The sequence below is a fragment of the Pieris napi genome, chromosome 13, assembly GCF_905475465.1.
Source record: "Pieris napi chromosome 13, ilPieNapi1.2, whole genome shotgun sequence".
In the NCBI taxonomy this organism is placed as follows: Eukaryota; Metazoa; Arthropoda; class Insecta; order Lepidoptera; family Pieridae; genus Pieris; species Pieris napi.
Window position 1 is genome coordinate 7,520,542 of NC_062246.1, and position 16,894 is coordinate 7,537,435.

Consider the following 16,894-nt stretch of genomic DNA (forward strand, 5'->3'; position numbering starts at 1 on the left):
TCTTCTTATTTACACCCCTCTCGTTCCACAGCATATTTTTTTTGTAAAAGTATAATTGTTGTAGATTAAAAGTATGGTCGGTGTTAAACAAGGTAATTTCAAATAATACCTCTTTAAGGAAGCCGACAATCAATTTAAATAATTAAACGGTTACAAAAATGTGTCTGCTCCATATATGGGGATTCAGGACTAAGCTCTTTGTTGTTACTTTTTATTTTCAAAAATATTCGTAAAAATGACAGAATTTTATCTATAGTCCCAAAAGGGATTATGACGGATACATTTCTAGCAATATTATTGTAAAAATTAATTATCAAATAGCGTTTCAGATCTCTAAAGAATTAAACTGAGAAAATAAAAAAAAACATGAGCTCGTCCTAAAATTTCATATGTATTACCGTATCGTAAATTCGTTTTTTCAGTCTTGGCAATTAAATTTTATTATATTTTTGGAAGAAATAATACAGGGTCTAAAAATTAGATATTCTTTTTTCAAATTTAATTTGCCTCTTTCCCGACATGATTGAAAAACTAGACTTGCAATAAATACTTCGAAAATGATGAATGTATAAAATGTGCGATGTAGAAAACACAAATATATTACTAAAGTTGACTACAAAATTCTTTTCTTATGTACTATGTAACGACTATTGTATATGTACAAAGAATACATTTCAATGATTATAAATTAAAGTTTTAAAACATCCTTAGAAGATGAATTACAATATTTTACAAAAGTGTAACTGAATAGGCCGACTATGAAACATATAAGAAAAGTATTCGTTGCAAGTCTATAAACATTATTTGTGTTAATATTAAATCAAAATATATGAATTCATAATAAAAGACTAAAGAAAATTATAGATATTTTTTTTCTTATTTTGTTGCATGACATCTAGTATCATAACGTTGAAACATTTAATCCTGAACAGCGACATCTAGTATGAGATAGTAAAACTACAATAACACGAAGCAATACGAAGACGTCCATTTTGCGTATTGTTTTGCAATTAATTAAAAGATGGCAGATTGCATTCCGGATTTAAAATCAAATTTTAACAAATATACTATTATAGGTAGAATATATTATAATACATGTAGAATGCATAGACCATCAACACCGGGTAAACAGGTTGGTTAATTTAAATTTTATATGTTTTATTGGTTAATACCATAAATAATCAATTTAAAAAATTTATTATTTTTAATTCTGCGCAAAATCATAACAGGGTTTTTACGATTAGAACTTGTGGTTTATTATAATACCTTAGGTCTTCAGTATGTTATAGAGATACGTGAAATATCCGAAACTGTATTTAAAAATAATTACTAGTAGTGGTAGAGTTTTAAAATGTATAAAAGACAATCGTAAAATCAGCAAATTTTCAGGTTCGTTGCCACTATGACCTAGATGAATGCAAACATATGAACTAAAGTTTAGACATCGCGCGCATACGATGCACATCGGCCAATTGAGTCGACTTTAATCTGCGCTATCGTACACGTTATCAGTGCGCGACAAGATATCGTCGACACCTCACCTGTATAGTGTAAGTGACTGTGATTAACACGATGACCTGCAAGGACCGGCTAACTGAGTTACGACGTGTAAGTACCGCGAAATTTCATTAATCAAATAACTAAAACTTTCAAGTAAACATGCAATAGTTGGACGTGACTTGGGTGACCAAGAAAAATCTAAGTTTAAGGAATATATAATTTTCCTTAGCACGAAACCAAGGTATATAACCTTGGAAAATTTTATATAAATACGAATGTAAAATGCCGTGACCTCATGTACACAATGACACTTCATAATAAGACGAGCACACAATATGACATATCGTTTATTCACTTTTGTTAAACTGTACTTGTTAACAATAACTTATGATAATACAATTGGTCTCTCTAAATAAGACCGCCTACTTCCGATTGCAAAATAAAAGCGCCCGCTTCCTGTAGACATAATTTAGAGAAACTTTTTTCTTGATTCTTCTGTACTTAATGATAAAAATAGTATGAATATTAAATTAAAGATCTATTGTTTAAACATATAAATATTCTTTAAAAGTTAAAAAATCATTTTCTTTTTCTTTTAACTTTCCTTTCTACTGTTTTTGCGTTCTAAGTTTATGTTATAAGTTAACTTTGAACCTCTACACCAAAATACTTTGAAATAATATATTCTGAAATATTGTAGCAGAGAGAGATTAAATAAAATAGATTATACTCAGGAATAATGTAGCTTTCTACTGATAAAACGTGGAGTGAAGTTATAACTATGGTTACACTGTGATTTCTGTATTAAATACCTACTGAACTAAAGTAGTGGCGCTACAACATTTTAGGTCTGGGCCTTAGGTTTCTGTATCTGTTTCATGATCACTGTTAATCTAAACGGCAAGTAGGTGATCAGCCATTTTTGCCTGACACACGCTTTCGATTTTGGCTGTTAGCCATCCCGGTTTCCTCACGATGTTTTCTTTCATTATACGTCAAATGTGCACATAGACAGAAAATCCATTGACAGCAGGGGTTCGAACTACAAGAATGAGAGTCACACGATGAAGCTACTAGGCCAATACTGTTGAACAGTTCTAAGCCGTAATTCACATAAATCTGTGAAGATAGACTATAGATAACTATATATACCGTGTGTAGATAGCGAGTTCTGCCGCTGGTAGTACAGAAAGCGAGCCATTCGATGTTGAGGGCGGGGAAGCATTGCCGCCGCCCGCCCAGCACCAACAGATACAGGAAATTATCATAGAGGTAAGATATTCTAAATAACTCAACTTATATATTATCAAAGAAAAGTTGTACGAGAGACCAAAGTGTTTTTTTCCCGTGGCGTGGTGGTTAACGCTCTTATTCGTTCGATTCCCGGCGAAGCAATTTTTTCTGGTTGGTTCGCGGCCTTTAAGAATTATTAATGACACAGACGATGTAACTTATCTGCCCCACCATGGTGGTATTGGTATTATATAGTTATGAGAGTTTAGATCAGCAAACATTTTTGAAATACTAATTCAGCCCATAGTTTTGTAGAATTTATTTAAAGAAGATCCCACAGCAACTGCTTTCGTTCTTTAAATATGTGCAAGAATAAGTTTTCCATTTAAAGCTATGGTACACGGTTTAAGTACGACTTTAGTATGTCAAATCAAATACTTTTTGACACATGGAAAGGGCGTACTTACCGTTAAATATTGGCTCTAAATCTTAAGTCCAGCTTCCATGCATGTTTAAAAATTATATAAGTGCTGAATTAAAATTCTAATTCAAAATCATTTATTCATTTAGGTAACACAATGTACAGTTATGAACGTCAATTAAATTAAATAAAATAAAGAAATATATATTAAATGCTTCTAATTTTACATTTAGTTCCCAAATGAAGGTCGTAGAACGGAAGAACAGGCGATAAACTCTCCGCCACTCTTTTAAGCGCCAAGTTTTTTGTTTTACAAAATTTTTGTAAGGAGCTGCAACCATTACACCGTGTTCCATATGCCATCTTTAAGTAATAAAATGTATTAGGAAATAACATATATTAGGAATTCACAATATATCTACACTTATATTATCGAAGTTCTACAGTTGTCTTGTGTATATTCCAAATAAGTTATTCATTAAGTCCAATTAAAAATCAATAAATCACCTCATTTTGCATTTTTGTGGTTATATTCAAGTTCGTTGGTAATGTATGTAACAATTCAAACAAACTGTTAGTAGATTCCTGATAACGGTAGATATGGTTATCAGTGTTCTTTCACAAAAATATTTGATTAGTTAAATGTGAACTCGTTTACATTTATAATCGGATAAAAGCAAGTTAACGTTATATACTCGTAGTGTATCTTATATTGGTGGGTTGAAATATGTTATTATAGACAATTAAATCAAACTAATTAAGATAAAAAATGTGCAATGTTTGGCCTTACTTGACGCCCTAGTGCAGTGTTTACCAACGTGGGCCCACGCCCAACAGGCCAGGCACATTTTGCCTAGCCCCCTTAACAACAATTCTATTGTTAAAAGGCAAAATTATTAGGAATTTGAATTTCACTTTTTTCATTATGTTTTGAAAATTTAATTACTGTTTTTCGTTAACAATTTCCTAGTAATTTATTCCTAAAACCTATCGTTTATGTTTTCTAAGTGAACAATTAAATTATTTATATAAAAATTATGTATGTTGAATAGGCGTAATATTTTTAGAAAGGCTAAAGTGGGGCATGGCATAAAAAGGTTGGGAATCACTGCTCTGGTGCTATCAATACCCACGAAACGTTAAATAAATAATGTAGTTATTTTCGTTTATACAAAAAAATATAGATTTAACAATAGGTATAAGCTACATTCCAATTATTGATATGTATTTTAGAGTCCTTCGTATATATCGTCTTGTCTTAATAAAAAAATGCAAAAAAGGCCGCCTGAAAATTCTATTTTACTATTGCTCTGGAAAACTAGAGCACAAATTGTTTATAACAGTTAATATGTACTTGAGCGAATATTATGATGACATCATCGAGATTAATGAAGCTGAATGTCAACAATCAACACTAAACTATATGCTCTCATACAAAAATAGCATATTAACAAGCATTAAATAGTTATGTTAAAAAATCTCTTGTAACATGGCGTCTAGGACTCCGACAACGGAATTTTCTCAAACATTTATATAGTTTAATAAAACTTTCAACAGACTTTTGACAGTTTAAATATTTCAAGAAAGAACAATAAATACTCCATTAATATTTACATAAAGAATGAGAATGTTATGAGCCACTTTGTTTTTGATTAAACGAAAAAGCCTATGGGAGATCTAACAAGACTATCATCACAATTTTTATAATGTTTCAACTCAATTTCCTCATTGATTCATTACCGAACATCACAATAATTTTTAAACCAACGCTCATCTAGAAGCACGCTGGGGTTTTACCCCTTTGTTGCTGATATCCCGGAGCACTGCATGATTTGGATCGTTGTATCTTGTATAAAGAGCAAAGGAGTAGAACTCCTCGCCCCCTGCCATCTTCCATAAACACTAAACAGTTTAACCGGCGGTTTAATAGGCATCTCCTGGACAGGCGCGCCCTCCAATTATACACATAGGATTGTGTGGACAAACGTCCGTCCAGTACTGTTTAAAAAAAGATACGTATATTACAAAAAATACTGGTAAAAGGGGTCTGTTTTGATTATTTGTATTAGGATGTATGTAAGCGTACGATGTCGATCTGACCACCGCCGCTATTCTTGAAATGAAACTCGTGGAGTTATAAATGTTATGTTTATTGGCCGAACGTTAGTGATGGTGATACAAAATAATGCGGAGCGAGCTTATAACTAACGTCCGTCCGGCACGGCTGCGTAAATCTATCTGACTATACAAAATTAAAACTTAAAACTAATTCTAAAATAACACGCTGGTTAAAGGGACCGACGCTACCTGCGCACCCGCCGACCGTTTCCAAGAATAACATCTGGCTTGCAGCTTCGGTCGGCGGCTTTATAAACTGTATTATTCGTTGTCCGTAACAGTCTCCCCTCAGCGAAACCTTCCTATGACGTGAAGCTTTCCGTAGGTAGGACAACGATGCGCGTCACTGGTCGTCTCAGCTTATGAAGTTTCGTTTCCACTTCTACTGATCGGGTTTCTCCATCAGGCCCTCTATGCGTTTTCGTAACAATTCCCCGCGGCCAAACGTTGCGCGGCAGCAAGGGATCCATAATGATGACCACATCGCCGATCTTTACAGGGCTTTTCATTCTTGCCGTGTGTCCCCTGGCGTTTAAAGTAGGAAGATATTCCTTAACTCATCTTCGCCAGAATTCATCGGCTAATGCTTGCGCCGTCTTCCACGTTCTTTTAGTAACGTGTGGTGAGGTGCCTAATATAGGCATTGTGTCTGGAGCTCCAAGCAGAAAATGATTTGGAGTTAAAGCCTCTGGGTCGTCCGGATTTACTGGAACGTGCGTTAGTGGCCTTGCGTTCACACTGTACTCTATTTCAGTCATAAGCGTGCTGAAAGTTTCCTCCTTAGGGTACTTCTCTGTCAAGACGATTCTAATGGCGTCTTTTATTGTTCTTATTAAGCGTTCCCATGCACCGTCTTGATGCGGGGCTCCTGGAGCAATATATCGCCATTCTGTCCGTTGAACTAGACATAAATTCTCGATCTCTGGAGTCCATTTTTCCATCGCTTTCCTCAGTTCTCTTAAGTCTGCGCCCTTGAAGTTGGTCGCGTTATCAGAATATATAATTTGCGGCCAGCCTCGTCGCGCCGCCATCCTTCTTAGTGCCATTAGAGCCGAGTCCGTAGAAAGCGATGCAACTATCTCAATATGTACAGCTCTTGTACTTAGACACGTAAATATTGCTCCCCATCGCTTTTCATGACGGCGACCTATCGTTACACAAATTGGGCCGAAATAGTCCATTCCACAATTTGTAAATGGTCGTATATAAGCTTCGGTTCGAACTCTAGGTAGTAAGCCAAAGTTAGGTTTTGTTGGCGCCTTTTTTCGAAGCACACACAATGTACAGTTACGGGCAATGCTACGCACCGTAGGCCGAAGTCGCAGTATACAATATTTCTGTCGAAGATCATTCACGACGCGTTCGTTGTTAGTGTGCAGCGCCCTTCTATGCTCTTTCATAACGATCAACTTTGTAAACGTATGACGCCCATCTAATAGAATAGGATTTCTCGTCTCTACTGCTATCGGTGTTTGTAACCGCCCACGTACACGCAGTAACCCATATTCATCGAGAAAAGGGTCGTATTTAGCCAAACGACTTGTTTTCTTAATCGGCTTCCCCTTCTTCAAGGTGTCGATTTCGTCTTGGAAGCTTTGATTCTGCGCCTCGCGTACCCATGCCTGTTCCGCATCTTTTAAGTCGCTTACGCTTAATCGGGTACTGCGATCCTTAAGCTTGCGTATAAATAGTTGGACGTAAGCTGTGGATCTAATCAGCCGTTCATACTGCGAGAATCTCTCTATATCTGGTAGATCGTTTCTGTTGGCTCTCTTTTCGATTACGGTCATAGTCAGCACTTGTGGCTCGCAGCTTTCTTTTGGCCATGTTTCTTCAGGCCCGTAAAGGAACGCTGGTCCCACAAACCACCGGTCATTGTCGGTTTTATGGTCCAACGTTATTCTTGTAGCATCATCCGCTACATTTTCCCTGGTTGGAACCCAACGCCATTGACTAGCATCCGTTGTTTCAGTGATTTCAGTCAATCTATGTGCTACAAAAGGTGGGTGCCTTGCTTTATCATTTCTGATCCACTGTAATACCGTCGTTGAATCCGTCCATAGCACGATCTTGTTTGGTTCAATTCTGTGACCTTCTCTAATGGCCACAGCTAATCTCGCTCCGATAAGGGCTGCCTGTAGCTCTAGCCGCGGTATACTCTGAGACTTGATAGGTGCCACCCGTGCTTTTGCTGTGATGAGTCTGACGTCAATTACATCGGTTTCAATTCGCCAATATGCCACGCTCGCATGTGCTTGTTCAGATGCGTCACAGAATACATGCAATTGTAGCTCAGCTCCCCTCGTGTAATTATACCATCTAGGTATCTTCAGTGTTTTTACATTTTCTAACTGACACAGCCATTGTTTAAACTCCGAAGCTTGGTCAGTAGGAATTTCTTCATCCCATCCTGTCTTCAATCTCCATAACTGTTGTAGAATTATTTTCGCCGTTACGGTATAATAACTTATTAACCCTAACGGATCAAAAACTGACATAACGGCTCCCAAAGCTTCTCTTTTAGTCGGTTGCCTAATTCCCTGCTTCACTTCTTGAGGAACTCTGTGAAGGCTTGTGTTAAAGGAAAGTACATCTTCTGCGGCCTCCCAAATTATTCCTAATGTCTTCTCATAATACAAGGGTGTGGTTCCCAACTCTTTGGGGCTTGTAGAGCGAAGCTCAGTAGGCGTAGCTTCCACTATCCTTTGTGAGTTTGAATTCCATCCAGCCAATGTAAACCCGGCATAGCTATGAACTTCAATAACTTCTTGCATTGTTTTTATGGCTTCGTCTTCGGTATCAAAGCTATCTACGTAGTCATCCATATAATGATTTTTTGTTATAGCATTATAAGCGTTCGGATGTGTAGTACGGTAGCACGAAGCGTTGTAATCCCTTACGCTGTGTGCTAGAAATGGCGAGCTCTTAGCGCCAAATATCAATGAAGTCATAACGTATTCTTTTGGGGGCTTATCTCGATTTTCACCCCGCCATAGAAACTTTTGAGCAACTTGATCGTCTTCGTTCACTTTAATCTGCAGGAACATTTCTCTAATGTCGGCTGTTGTCGCGTATTTTCTCTCGCGAAACATAAATAATATACCAGGCAATGATTGCAATAAGTCTGGCCCATCTAGTAGCTCATCGTTCAAGCATACTTCATTTGATCTTGCCGCTGCATCAAATACTAGACGAACTTTTCCCGGTTTATTAGGGTTGGTTACAGCAAAATGAGGTAAGTACCACTCTTTTGATGTCAATATTCTGGTTCTTTCAACAGGGCGGGCGTAATTCTTCTCCAACAGGTTATTTATTTGTTTTGTATATGACTGTTTAAACTCATACGACTGATCCATTTTACGTTCAATGCTTTTAAGCCGCTTAAATGCCATATTATAGCTTTCTGGGAATTTCGTGTTATCAGTCTTCCACGGCAATCCCAGGTAGTAACGCCTTTCCCGTTTCTCTATTGTTGTATTGAACAATTGAACTGCACGTGCGTCGGCACTTGTTAACCTTCTTTTATTATTTATACCCAAGGCATCTATTGCAAAACTTTGTTTTAATATCGCCTCTAGACGCTCATCTATTGTTTCTTTGTAAACGTCTATTTCTGCCGCCTTTTTTATGCAGTGTAAAACACGTTCGTTGTCTTCCATTAAACTTCGTATAGGTGCTGTACCATGTAAAATCCAGCCTAATCGTGTTAAAGATGCAGCCGGTTCATTTTTCTTCCCACTATACACTTTTCGGGAAACGATGAGATGCCAATTGTCTGCTCCAATTAACAATTGTGGTTTAGCTTCGCCAATCATTTGTTGGAGTGGTAACTTAACCAAATGTTTGTAGCGCAAATTATCCGCGCTAATTCTTTGGCTACCAATATCGAAATCACGCATCGTTCGCGCTTTCAAAGTGTAATTAGCCCCTCCGTCGTAGCGACTGATGTCAATTTTGACGTGTTGGCTCTCAAAATCTTTCGTTTGAGAACTAACTCCTTGAATTTTCAGCGGCTTGCTTGGCCCGCTCACACCTAATTCGTGGGCTAACTTTTCCGCGATAATTGTAATAGTCGAACCTTCGTCCAGTAGGGCATGAGTTTTTACGATCTTTCCATTTCGGCCTCTCACAGTTACGGGACATACTTTCAGTAAGACGGCTTGACATTCATCCTTTGCAGTCACAGAGGTCGACATAACAACTTCAGCCTCTGAGTTAGATGTTGATGGTTGCACCAACAATGGTTGTTGTTGTGGTTTGTGTTCTACCCAATGCAACAACCTATGGTGCGCTTTTTCACACCCATCAATACCACATCGCTTTTTCCTGCACTGTGATCGTCGGTGATATTCTTCTAGGCACAAAAAACATGCCTTCGTTTCTCTCAATCTATCCCATCGTTGATTAAGATTCATTTTCAAAAACTCTTCACAATGAGTTGCATGATGGTTGCCGTTACAGCATAGGCATCTGAGTTTCTTCTGTGTTGAGTAAACGCGCTCATTCGTTTTTGATCTAGGTTTACTTGTACCTAGCGATGTCGCTGTTTCTATCTTACGGCTATAGTTGAAAGTGAGTTGTAAGCTCGCTTCTTCTAAGAGGTATTTTGAGAGCGTAATGAGAATTGGTTCTTTCTCATTACTATTAGCCTTACCGTAGTCCGTCCATCTAGCCTGATAGTGTAGGTTAAGTTTAGACACTATTTCTCGGACTAAGGCACCGTTACTCGTGTAGCTACGATCGTTTACACTTTTCAATAGCCACGCGATGTTTTGCACTTTTATTGCAAACTGGTTAAATTCAACCGCTGTATATCCCGGTCTGGGTAATCGCTTTATTTCTTCCAGCGCTTTATCAATTATGATCTCCGGTCGGCCATAACACTGATCTAGTGCATTCATAATAAGCTCGGGATCGCAAGCAGTACTCAATAATACGGCGACTGTTTCTTTAGCGGCTCCCGTAAGACATGTGCGTAATCTTGCCATGTTTTCCGCTTTAGAGTATTTGTAGAGCTTCGTGGAGTCTTCATAAGCAACTTTAAAGAAATGCCAGTCGCAGATGTTCCCGTTAAACTGCGGCAGATCTTGAGCATGTCGTACAGGGGGTCTGTTTGTAGCTATTTTTTCAAAGGCTCCGATGAGCCGTTCCATCCCTTGATCATGGGATCGCGTTCTCGGCACGGAGGCCTCTTCGATAGGTGATATGGGCCGTTCTTTTTCCCACAACACAGTGTGTTTCAATGGCTCCACGCGTTCTGGGAGCGCTGTGTCTTCTTCCCTATCACCTTGAGATAGATTATTCACGCCGCTATGACTTCTTAGCCATCTATCTACCATAGCAGCGGAGTTGTTTCCGTTCCGCTGTTCTGGCAAGTATTCGACGATACTCTCTTCGTCGTCTGCTCTGGGTAAGTCAACAGCGATTTGCTTCTTTAACAATTTCATTTCAAGCTCCATCTCTTGTTCCATTTCCTGCTTCTTTAATTCGAACTTTTTTCTTAAATGTTCTTTTTCTAATGCGACCAAGCGTTTTTGGACTTCGTATTCAGCTTGCCTTACACGGGATGCTTTCGACCTCATTGTATTTCTTGAGGTCTGTGATGCTGAACCCACAGGTAACAACTTTGAATCAACGGCTTCACTCCTCCGTATTGATTCAACTGACTCCCTGTCGTGTGTAATATCGGCTAGTCCACGTTCTAGGACTTTCGATGGTGATTCTAACGGCATGTATTCTGTCCGTACATCTTCATCGATTTCTTCTGCCCTCCTAGCTTGTCGGCTTCTTGTGTTCATTTTGAAGTCGATTGTGTTCTTTGCTTCCATGAACTGGTGGATAATGCTTTCCTTCAGTGACCCACAGCAGCAATACGTCGATGCGGCGAGTCACTTTGTACAGGCGATGAAGTCAACCCTCTGCACGTACTCCTGGGATCGCAGGTAGTACTACCGATGAAAATCTTCCTGGGATCGCAGGTAAAATCTTCCTTCTTCTCGGCGTCGATGCGTAGAGTATTATTCTTCTGGTTATCCGGCTCGAAGGACCAAACTATAAGCGTACGGTGTCGATCTGAACCACCGCCGCTTTTCTTGAAATGAAACTCGGAGTGGAGTTATAAATGTTACCGTTTATTGGTCGAACGTTAGTGATGGTGATACAATTAATATGGCGAAGCAAGCTTATAACTAACGTCCGTCCGGCACGGCTGCGTAAATCTATCTGACTATACAAAATTAAAACTTAAAACTAATTCTAAAATAACACGCTGGTTAAAGGGACCGACGCTACCTGCGCACCCGCCGACCGTTTCCAAGAATAACATCTGGCTTGCAGCTTCGGTCGGCGGCTTTATAAACTGTATTATTCGTTGTCCGTAACAATGTATGTGCTATGGCATCGCTATTCCAGGTAGAGAGGACTCGCGCTTGGATCAATGATATAATACAGAACACTCTTCATATTCGGCGTCTGCACAGTGATCCTACGTACCATACTAATTCCGGTAAGCATTATCTGTCTTAGTAGACCATTATGGATTAATTAATAAGCATTTTCTCAAAATATAAAGAACAATCGTATTTAAAAACGTGTAATCACCCAAGTATGATGTCCAGCAAATAAAGTTTCTATCAATAAATGCGCAGAAATTCTTTTTAGAAATAAAAACCTTAATAATAATAATAAAAAGAAAATTAAAACTAGTTACAAAAGTTTAGTCCCTGTGGCAGTGTACCTTTAACGCTGGCAGCATTTCGGCGCTGTATTGCGATACTTATTCGTTGAGCGAGGAAAGCACCAGCTCTGGGGTCACCAGTATTATCTACCAGGCCCCAACTTAAATCTTCAAAATAGCGCCTGTGCACTTGAACCCCTCGGCCCAATTTGTAGAAATCACTTCTTAAGAAAAGCACGTGAAGTCATTTTATTAGCTTACAAAATCGAACGAACGATCGTCAATCTTCTATATATACACGTATATATTAATCAGAGATAATGTAGCATTCAAATGGTGAAATAATTTTTAAAATCGGTCCAGTACTTTTTGAGCCAATTCATTACAGTACTTATACAAATCTTTCCTCTTTATTATATTGGTATAGTTGTGCAAATGTTTGTCATGAGTCTCAACTCACGTTATAGTACTACAGGAGCGGGTAGACTCATTGATAACAGCATCAAACGCGATTGGCCTGAAGGTATGCGGCGCCCTACGTCAGCTCGAGGAACGCTGCAAGTCAGCGGGATCAGCAGCGGCAGGGCGCATCACCAGACTACAGTATGCGGTGACTCGCAGACTATACGCTGATGCACTTGAGGACCACCATCGCGTACTGCAACTGCTACGGGATCATCAATTACGCCTATTGCATGACCAGATCAGACTAAGTAACCACTTTTAGATGTTATCTCTTTTCTTTTCTTTCTGTTCTCTTTATTTGAGATTTTAGCTAAAAACAAAAGTAAACATTTTGATTATATGTGTAAGTTTTTTAGAAGTTACGTGTGTGTGTGTGAGAGACAGAAATGCTTACTGCACTTTACAGTCGCAGTCATCGACCCGCTCGCTGCTTCCGGATTACAGCGATCCGATAACGGGGAATTAGTGAGGCGTTAATCACTGTACAAAGATTTCATTACCTCTACAGACGCAAAATATTATTGTTAACCGCGATGACCATATAATTCCTTGTATATTTGAATCTTGATCCGCTTTAGTTTTGTCGCAAAACTCAAGAAGCTCAGTAGGAAATTTGGAAGTAGGTACACAAAGAAAATGAACTGCACTTAAAACAAAAATCTGATAGATATGATAGCTTTATTAGACTAATTGAAAGTATATTTGGTTAATTCTGATTACTTACTAGCAAACATACTGCAGCTAGCGCGGAATAGATAATAATTGACGAAAGTAGAGATAGCCTCTTTCAGGACCATATAAAACTGCTTTTGTTTTTTTTAAATTAAATGTAACGGTCAGTGAATAAATGCTTTTATCACATCTTTTCAGCAAATCTAAGCATAACAGATGAAGAATGCGAGCGGCTCTTAGATTCAAACAACATCTCCTTCTTTGTGGATAATGTAAGTAAATAATACATTTTCGATGTGGGAAGTTGTCATCGGAAATAACTCTCTGTTGCTTCAGTTATCTTAAGAACTGTGAGATACGTTTGCCCATTTCAATATATATTTTCTTGCAAATTCTCTTATTTAACTTTCCGGAAGAATTGCTACCAAAAAGAATCATATCAAGTAAATAATGTATATTTGAACATCTCCCACTTTCCAATATCAGAAAACAAATATTCTATGCGTCGCTTAACAGCATAATATGTTTTGCCGGCCTTATTACAAATCGTGGACTAACGATACTGCCGTGCTTATTATGTAACTGTAACCATGGTAACAAAGACGTGCTACTTTAGTCCACGTAATGTCCTTTATGTTTGTGTAGGTAGAAGCAGAAACAGCTCAGGCGCGACTGGCACTAAGAGAGGCTGAAGTGCGACGCGATGACTTAGCCCGAGTGGAGGAAGCACTGAAGAACGTACGGGACTTGTTCCTTAATCTGGCGCATCTTGTTGCCGCACAGGTATCTGGTATAACTTGTACTAGACATGATAATTACATATATTAAGTGGGTATTTCATCATATTCTATCTCTGTGAACTAGTTTAATGAGCGGGATAGATATAGGGATTGATTCTTAAGGAACACAGAACGAAGAATATTACACAACTTTCGTTTTTCTCATTATATTAAGTGGGTATTTAATCATAGTCTAGGTCTGTGAACTAGTATAATGAGCGTGATAGATATAGGGATTGATTCTTAAGGAACACAGAACGAAGAATATTACACAACTTTCGTTTTTCTCATTATATTAAGTGGGTATTTAATCATAGTCTAGGTCTGTGAACTAGTATAATGAGCGTGATAGATATAGGGATTGATTCTTAAGGAACACAGAACGAAGAATATTACACAACTTTCGTTTTTCTCATTATATTAAGTGGGTATTTAATCATAGTCTAGGTCTGTGAACTAGTATAATGAGCGTGATAGATATAGGGATTGATTCTTAAGGAACACAGAACGAAGAATATTACACAACTTTCGTTTTTCTCATTATATTAAGTGGGTATTTAATCATAGTCTAGGTCTGTGAACTAGTTTAATGAGCGTGATAGATATAGGGATTGATTCTTAAGGAACACAGAACGAAGAAAATTACACAACTTTCGTTTTTCTCATTATATTAAGTGGGTATTTAATCATTGTCTAGGTCTGTTAACTAGTATAATGAGCGTGATAGATATAGGGATTGATTCTTAAGGAACACAGAACGAAGAATATTACACAACTTTCGTTTTTCTCATTATATTAAGTGGGTATTTAATCAAAGTCTAGGTCTGTGAACTAGTAATCCAAAATTGGAATTTTGACAAACATTTTATCCAAATAATGTTTTTTCTCTATAACTAACAATACCTGTATCAAAAAACAGACTTAACTATAACATAGTCATGCAATTCGCAATTGATATTCTCACATTCCGTTAAAATAAAGTGTAGAGTTCTCAACTTTTTGTTATTTGATGGATACCGAGTGCAACACTCTGACACAAATGTTACAGCAAGAGCAAGTAGACAGCGTAGAATATTATGCGCTGCAAGCAACTGAGCGGGTGGAGTATGGCGGACAGGAGCTTCTTAAAGGGACAGTTTCCAGGCGAAAAGCGAAAAAGGTAACATACATGATACTATATATTAGATGCTCATAGTATGACTTCACACTTGACGACTCATTGGTCTAGTGGTTAGTACCCCTGACTGCGAATCCATGGGTCCCGGGTTCGAACCCCGGCTGAGACGAACACCGATGTGATGAGCATTTGGTGTTGTGCTTAGGTCTTGGGTGTTTAAATATGTATTTATATGTCTATCTATGTATAATATGTATGTATATCCGTTGCCAAGTACCTATAACACAAGCTTCACCAGCTTAGCATGGGACTAGGTCAATTGGTGTGAATTGTCTTTAAAAATAAATAAAAAAAAGTATATATCAAAAACTTATTGAACTTTGACAGGCGGGATAGTTCGTCTTTCCAGCTTCACGTATATGCCTTCTCACATCCTTTCCTTCACCATTTTAGCTAATGTTTTGCTCCACAGCCGAGATCCGAACGCACGACCTCGCTGAAACTGCACGCTTAGCTCACTAATAAAAAACTTATAAAACATATTTTGTATTTTAACATAGTTCGATCGCTCGTACCAATGGACGGTACGGCTATCGGATATTTTTAGTTACGTCACATACTTTTCATCAGAACAGTGTTGGCCTAGTGGCTTCAGCATGCGACTCTCGTCCCCGAGGTCATAGTATCGAACTCGAGCTACGAACTTCCGAAGCAATGGACTTTCTGTCTGTGTCTCACTTTAAAGTTATGCATGCCTTAGACCCAACGACCCAACGCCTTCTGTTTCGACGGCAAGTGTCAGGCACAGAAGGCTAATCACCTACTTGCCTATTTAAAAAAGCCAAGCCTGAGGCGAAGACCTCAAAAATTTTTTTTTCAAAGTTATTAATTTTCGTTTTTATTTTCAGAAAAAGTTTGGGTTAATACTATGTCTTACATCGGGTTTCCTCATCGTCCTCTTAGTGCTTATATTCACGTAGAATGTCATTGTCTCAAGATATGTTAGGAACTTATTTATTAAGCAACGAATACTTAATGTAAATACGCAAATGAAGCTAGTCATAAGTACATCTAATATGTTGCTAAACTAATATTAATAAGCTAGGTAAATGTCAAAGGCCAATCGCTATTACAGCGCAAGTAGCAAGAATGACGTTAAATACGAAATTTATGTTAAATAGGCTTTGGCTTGTAAAGTTAAATATAGTCAATAAATGTTATGTTTCTGTTAAATAAAATTCAGATACAAGTTCCCAAATAGTATATAATAGTTTAATTATATATTTTTTTAAAGAAAAGGTATTTTATTTAGCCTCTGTTTTAAAAAAATGTGAATTTGTTTTTGAACTTACTTTTAGTGAAATATTAATATTTTTAAGTAAATTTACATATTTTTTGTTGAATACTGTAATGTTCACCAAAAGTTGGTAATATAATAAGTAGTTGCTAAGTAAAAAAATATGTATAGAAAAAACTAAGAGCAACAGTTTTTGTTGTTATAAATTATTATAATAAAAAACAAATTTAAGATAATTATTTATTTTTATTATCCACATGCGATATGTAATAAACTATACTACGACCTTGTTGCAGACGAAAGTGTCCATTTTTTGATCTCCATTAACATTTAACCGCTAGCTGAAAGTTCAGAAAGTATTATGAGCAACAGTAAAACAAACTACTCGTACTTAAATTATTCGGTTCTATGCAAATTTGTCTAAAATAAAATAAACTTCAAACATAATTGACACTAGTATTCCATGAAACCGACATCTATTGCATATTAGTCTTAACACATGAAGGTTGCATGCATGTAACATAGTTTTAAATATGTCTACTAGATGACAATGAAAAAAAATTACAAATACTGTTGTTTAGAATCAAAATCTCAATTTTAAAATAACTATCGATGC

At 37.5% G+C, this 16,894-nt stretch overlaps 1 protein-coding gene across 1 annotated transcript; it reads left to right on the plus strand.

The window, feature by feature from the left end:
- Window positions 1-1,391: 1,391 nt before the first annotated feature.
- Window positions 1,392-16,244, plus strand: LOC125055313 (syntaxin-1A-like). The gene is made up of 8 exons (XM_047657734.1): window positions 1,392-1,608; window positions 2,662-2,772; window positions 11,684-11,777; window positions 12,416-12,661; window positions 13,284-13,357; window positions 13,731-13,868; window positions 14,913-15,023; window positions 15,890-16,244. The coding sequence occupies exons 1-8, from the start codon at window positions 1,573-1,575 to the stop codon at window positions 15,959-15,961; spliced, it is 882 nt and encodes a 293-aa protein (XP_047513690.1). The 5' UTR covers window positions 1,392-1,572; the 3' UTR covers window positions 15,962-16,244.
- Window positions 16,245-16,894: the final 650 nt, after the last annotated feature.

Excerpts from the sequence above, each read along its gene's own strand:
- LOC125055313 (XM_047657734.1), top strand. The coding sequence starts at position 1,573 with ATGACCTGCAAGGACCGGCTAACTGAGTTACGACGT. Across the intron at positions 11,778-12,415 it reads TACGTACCATACTAATTCCG|TACTACAGGAGCGGGTAGAC; the intron begins GTAAGCATTATC and ends CTCACGTTATAG. Across the intron at positions 12,662-13,283 it reads GCATGACCAGATCAGACTAA|CAAATCTAAGCATAACAGAT; the intron begins GTAACCACTTTT and ends ACATCTTTTCAG.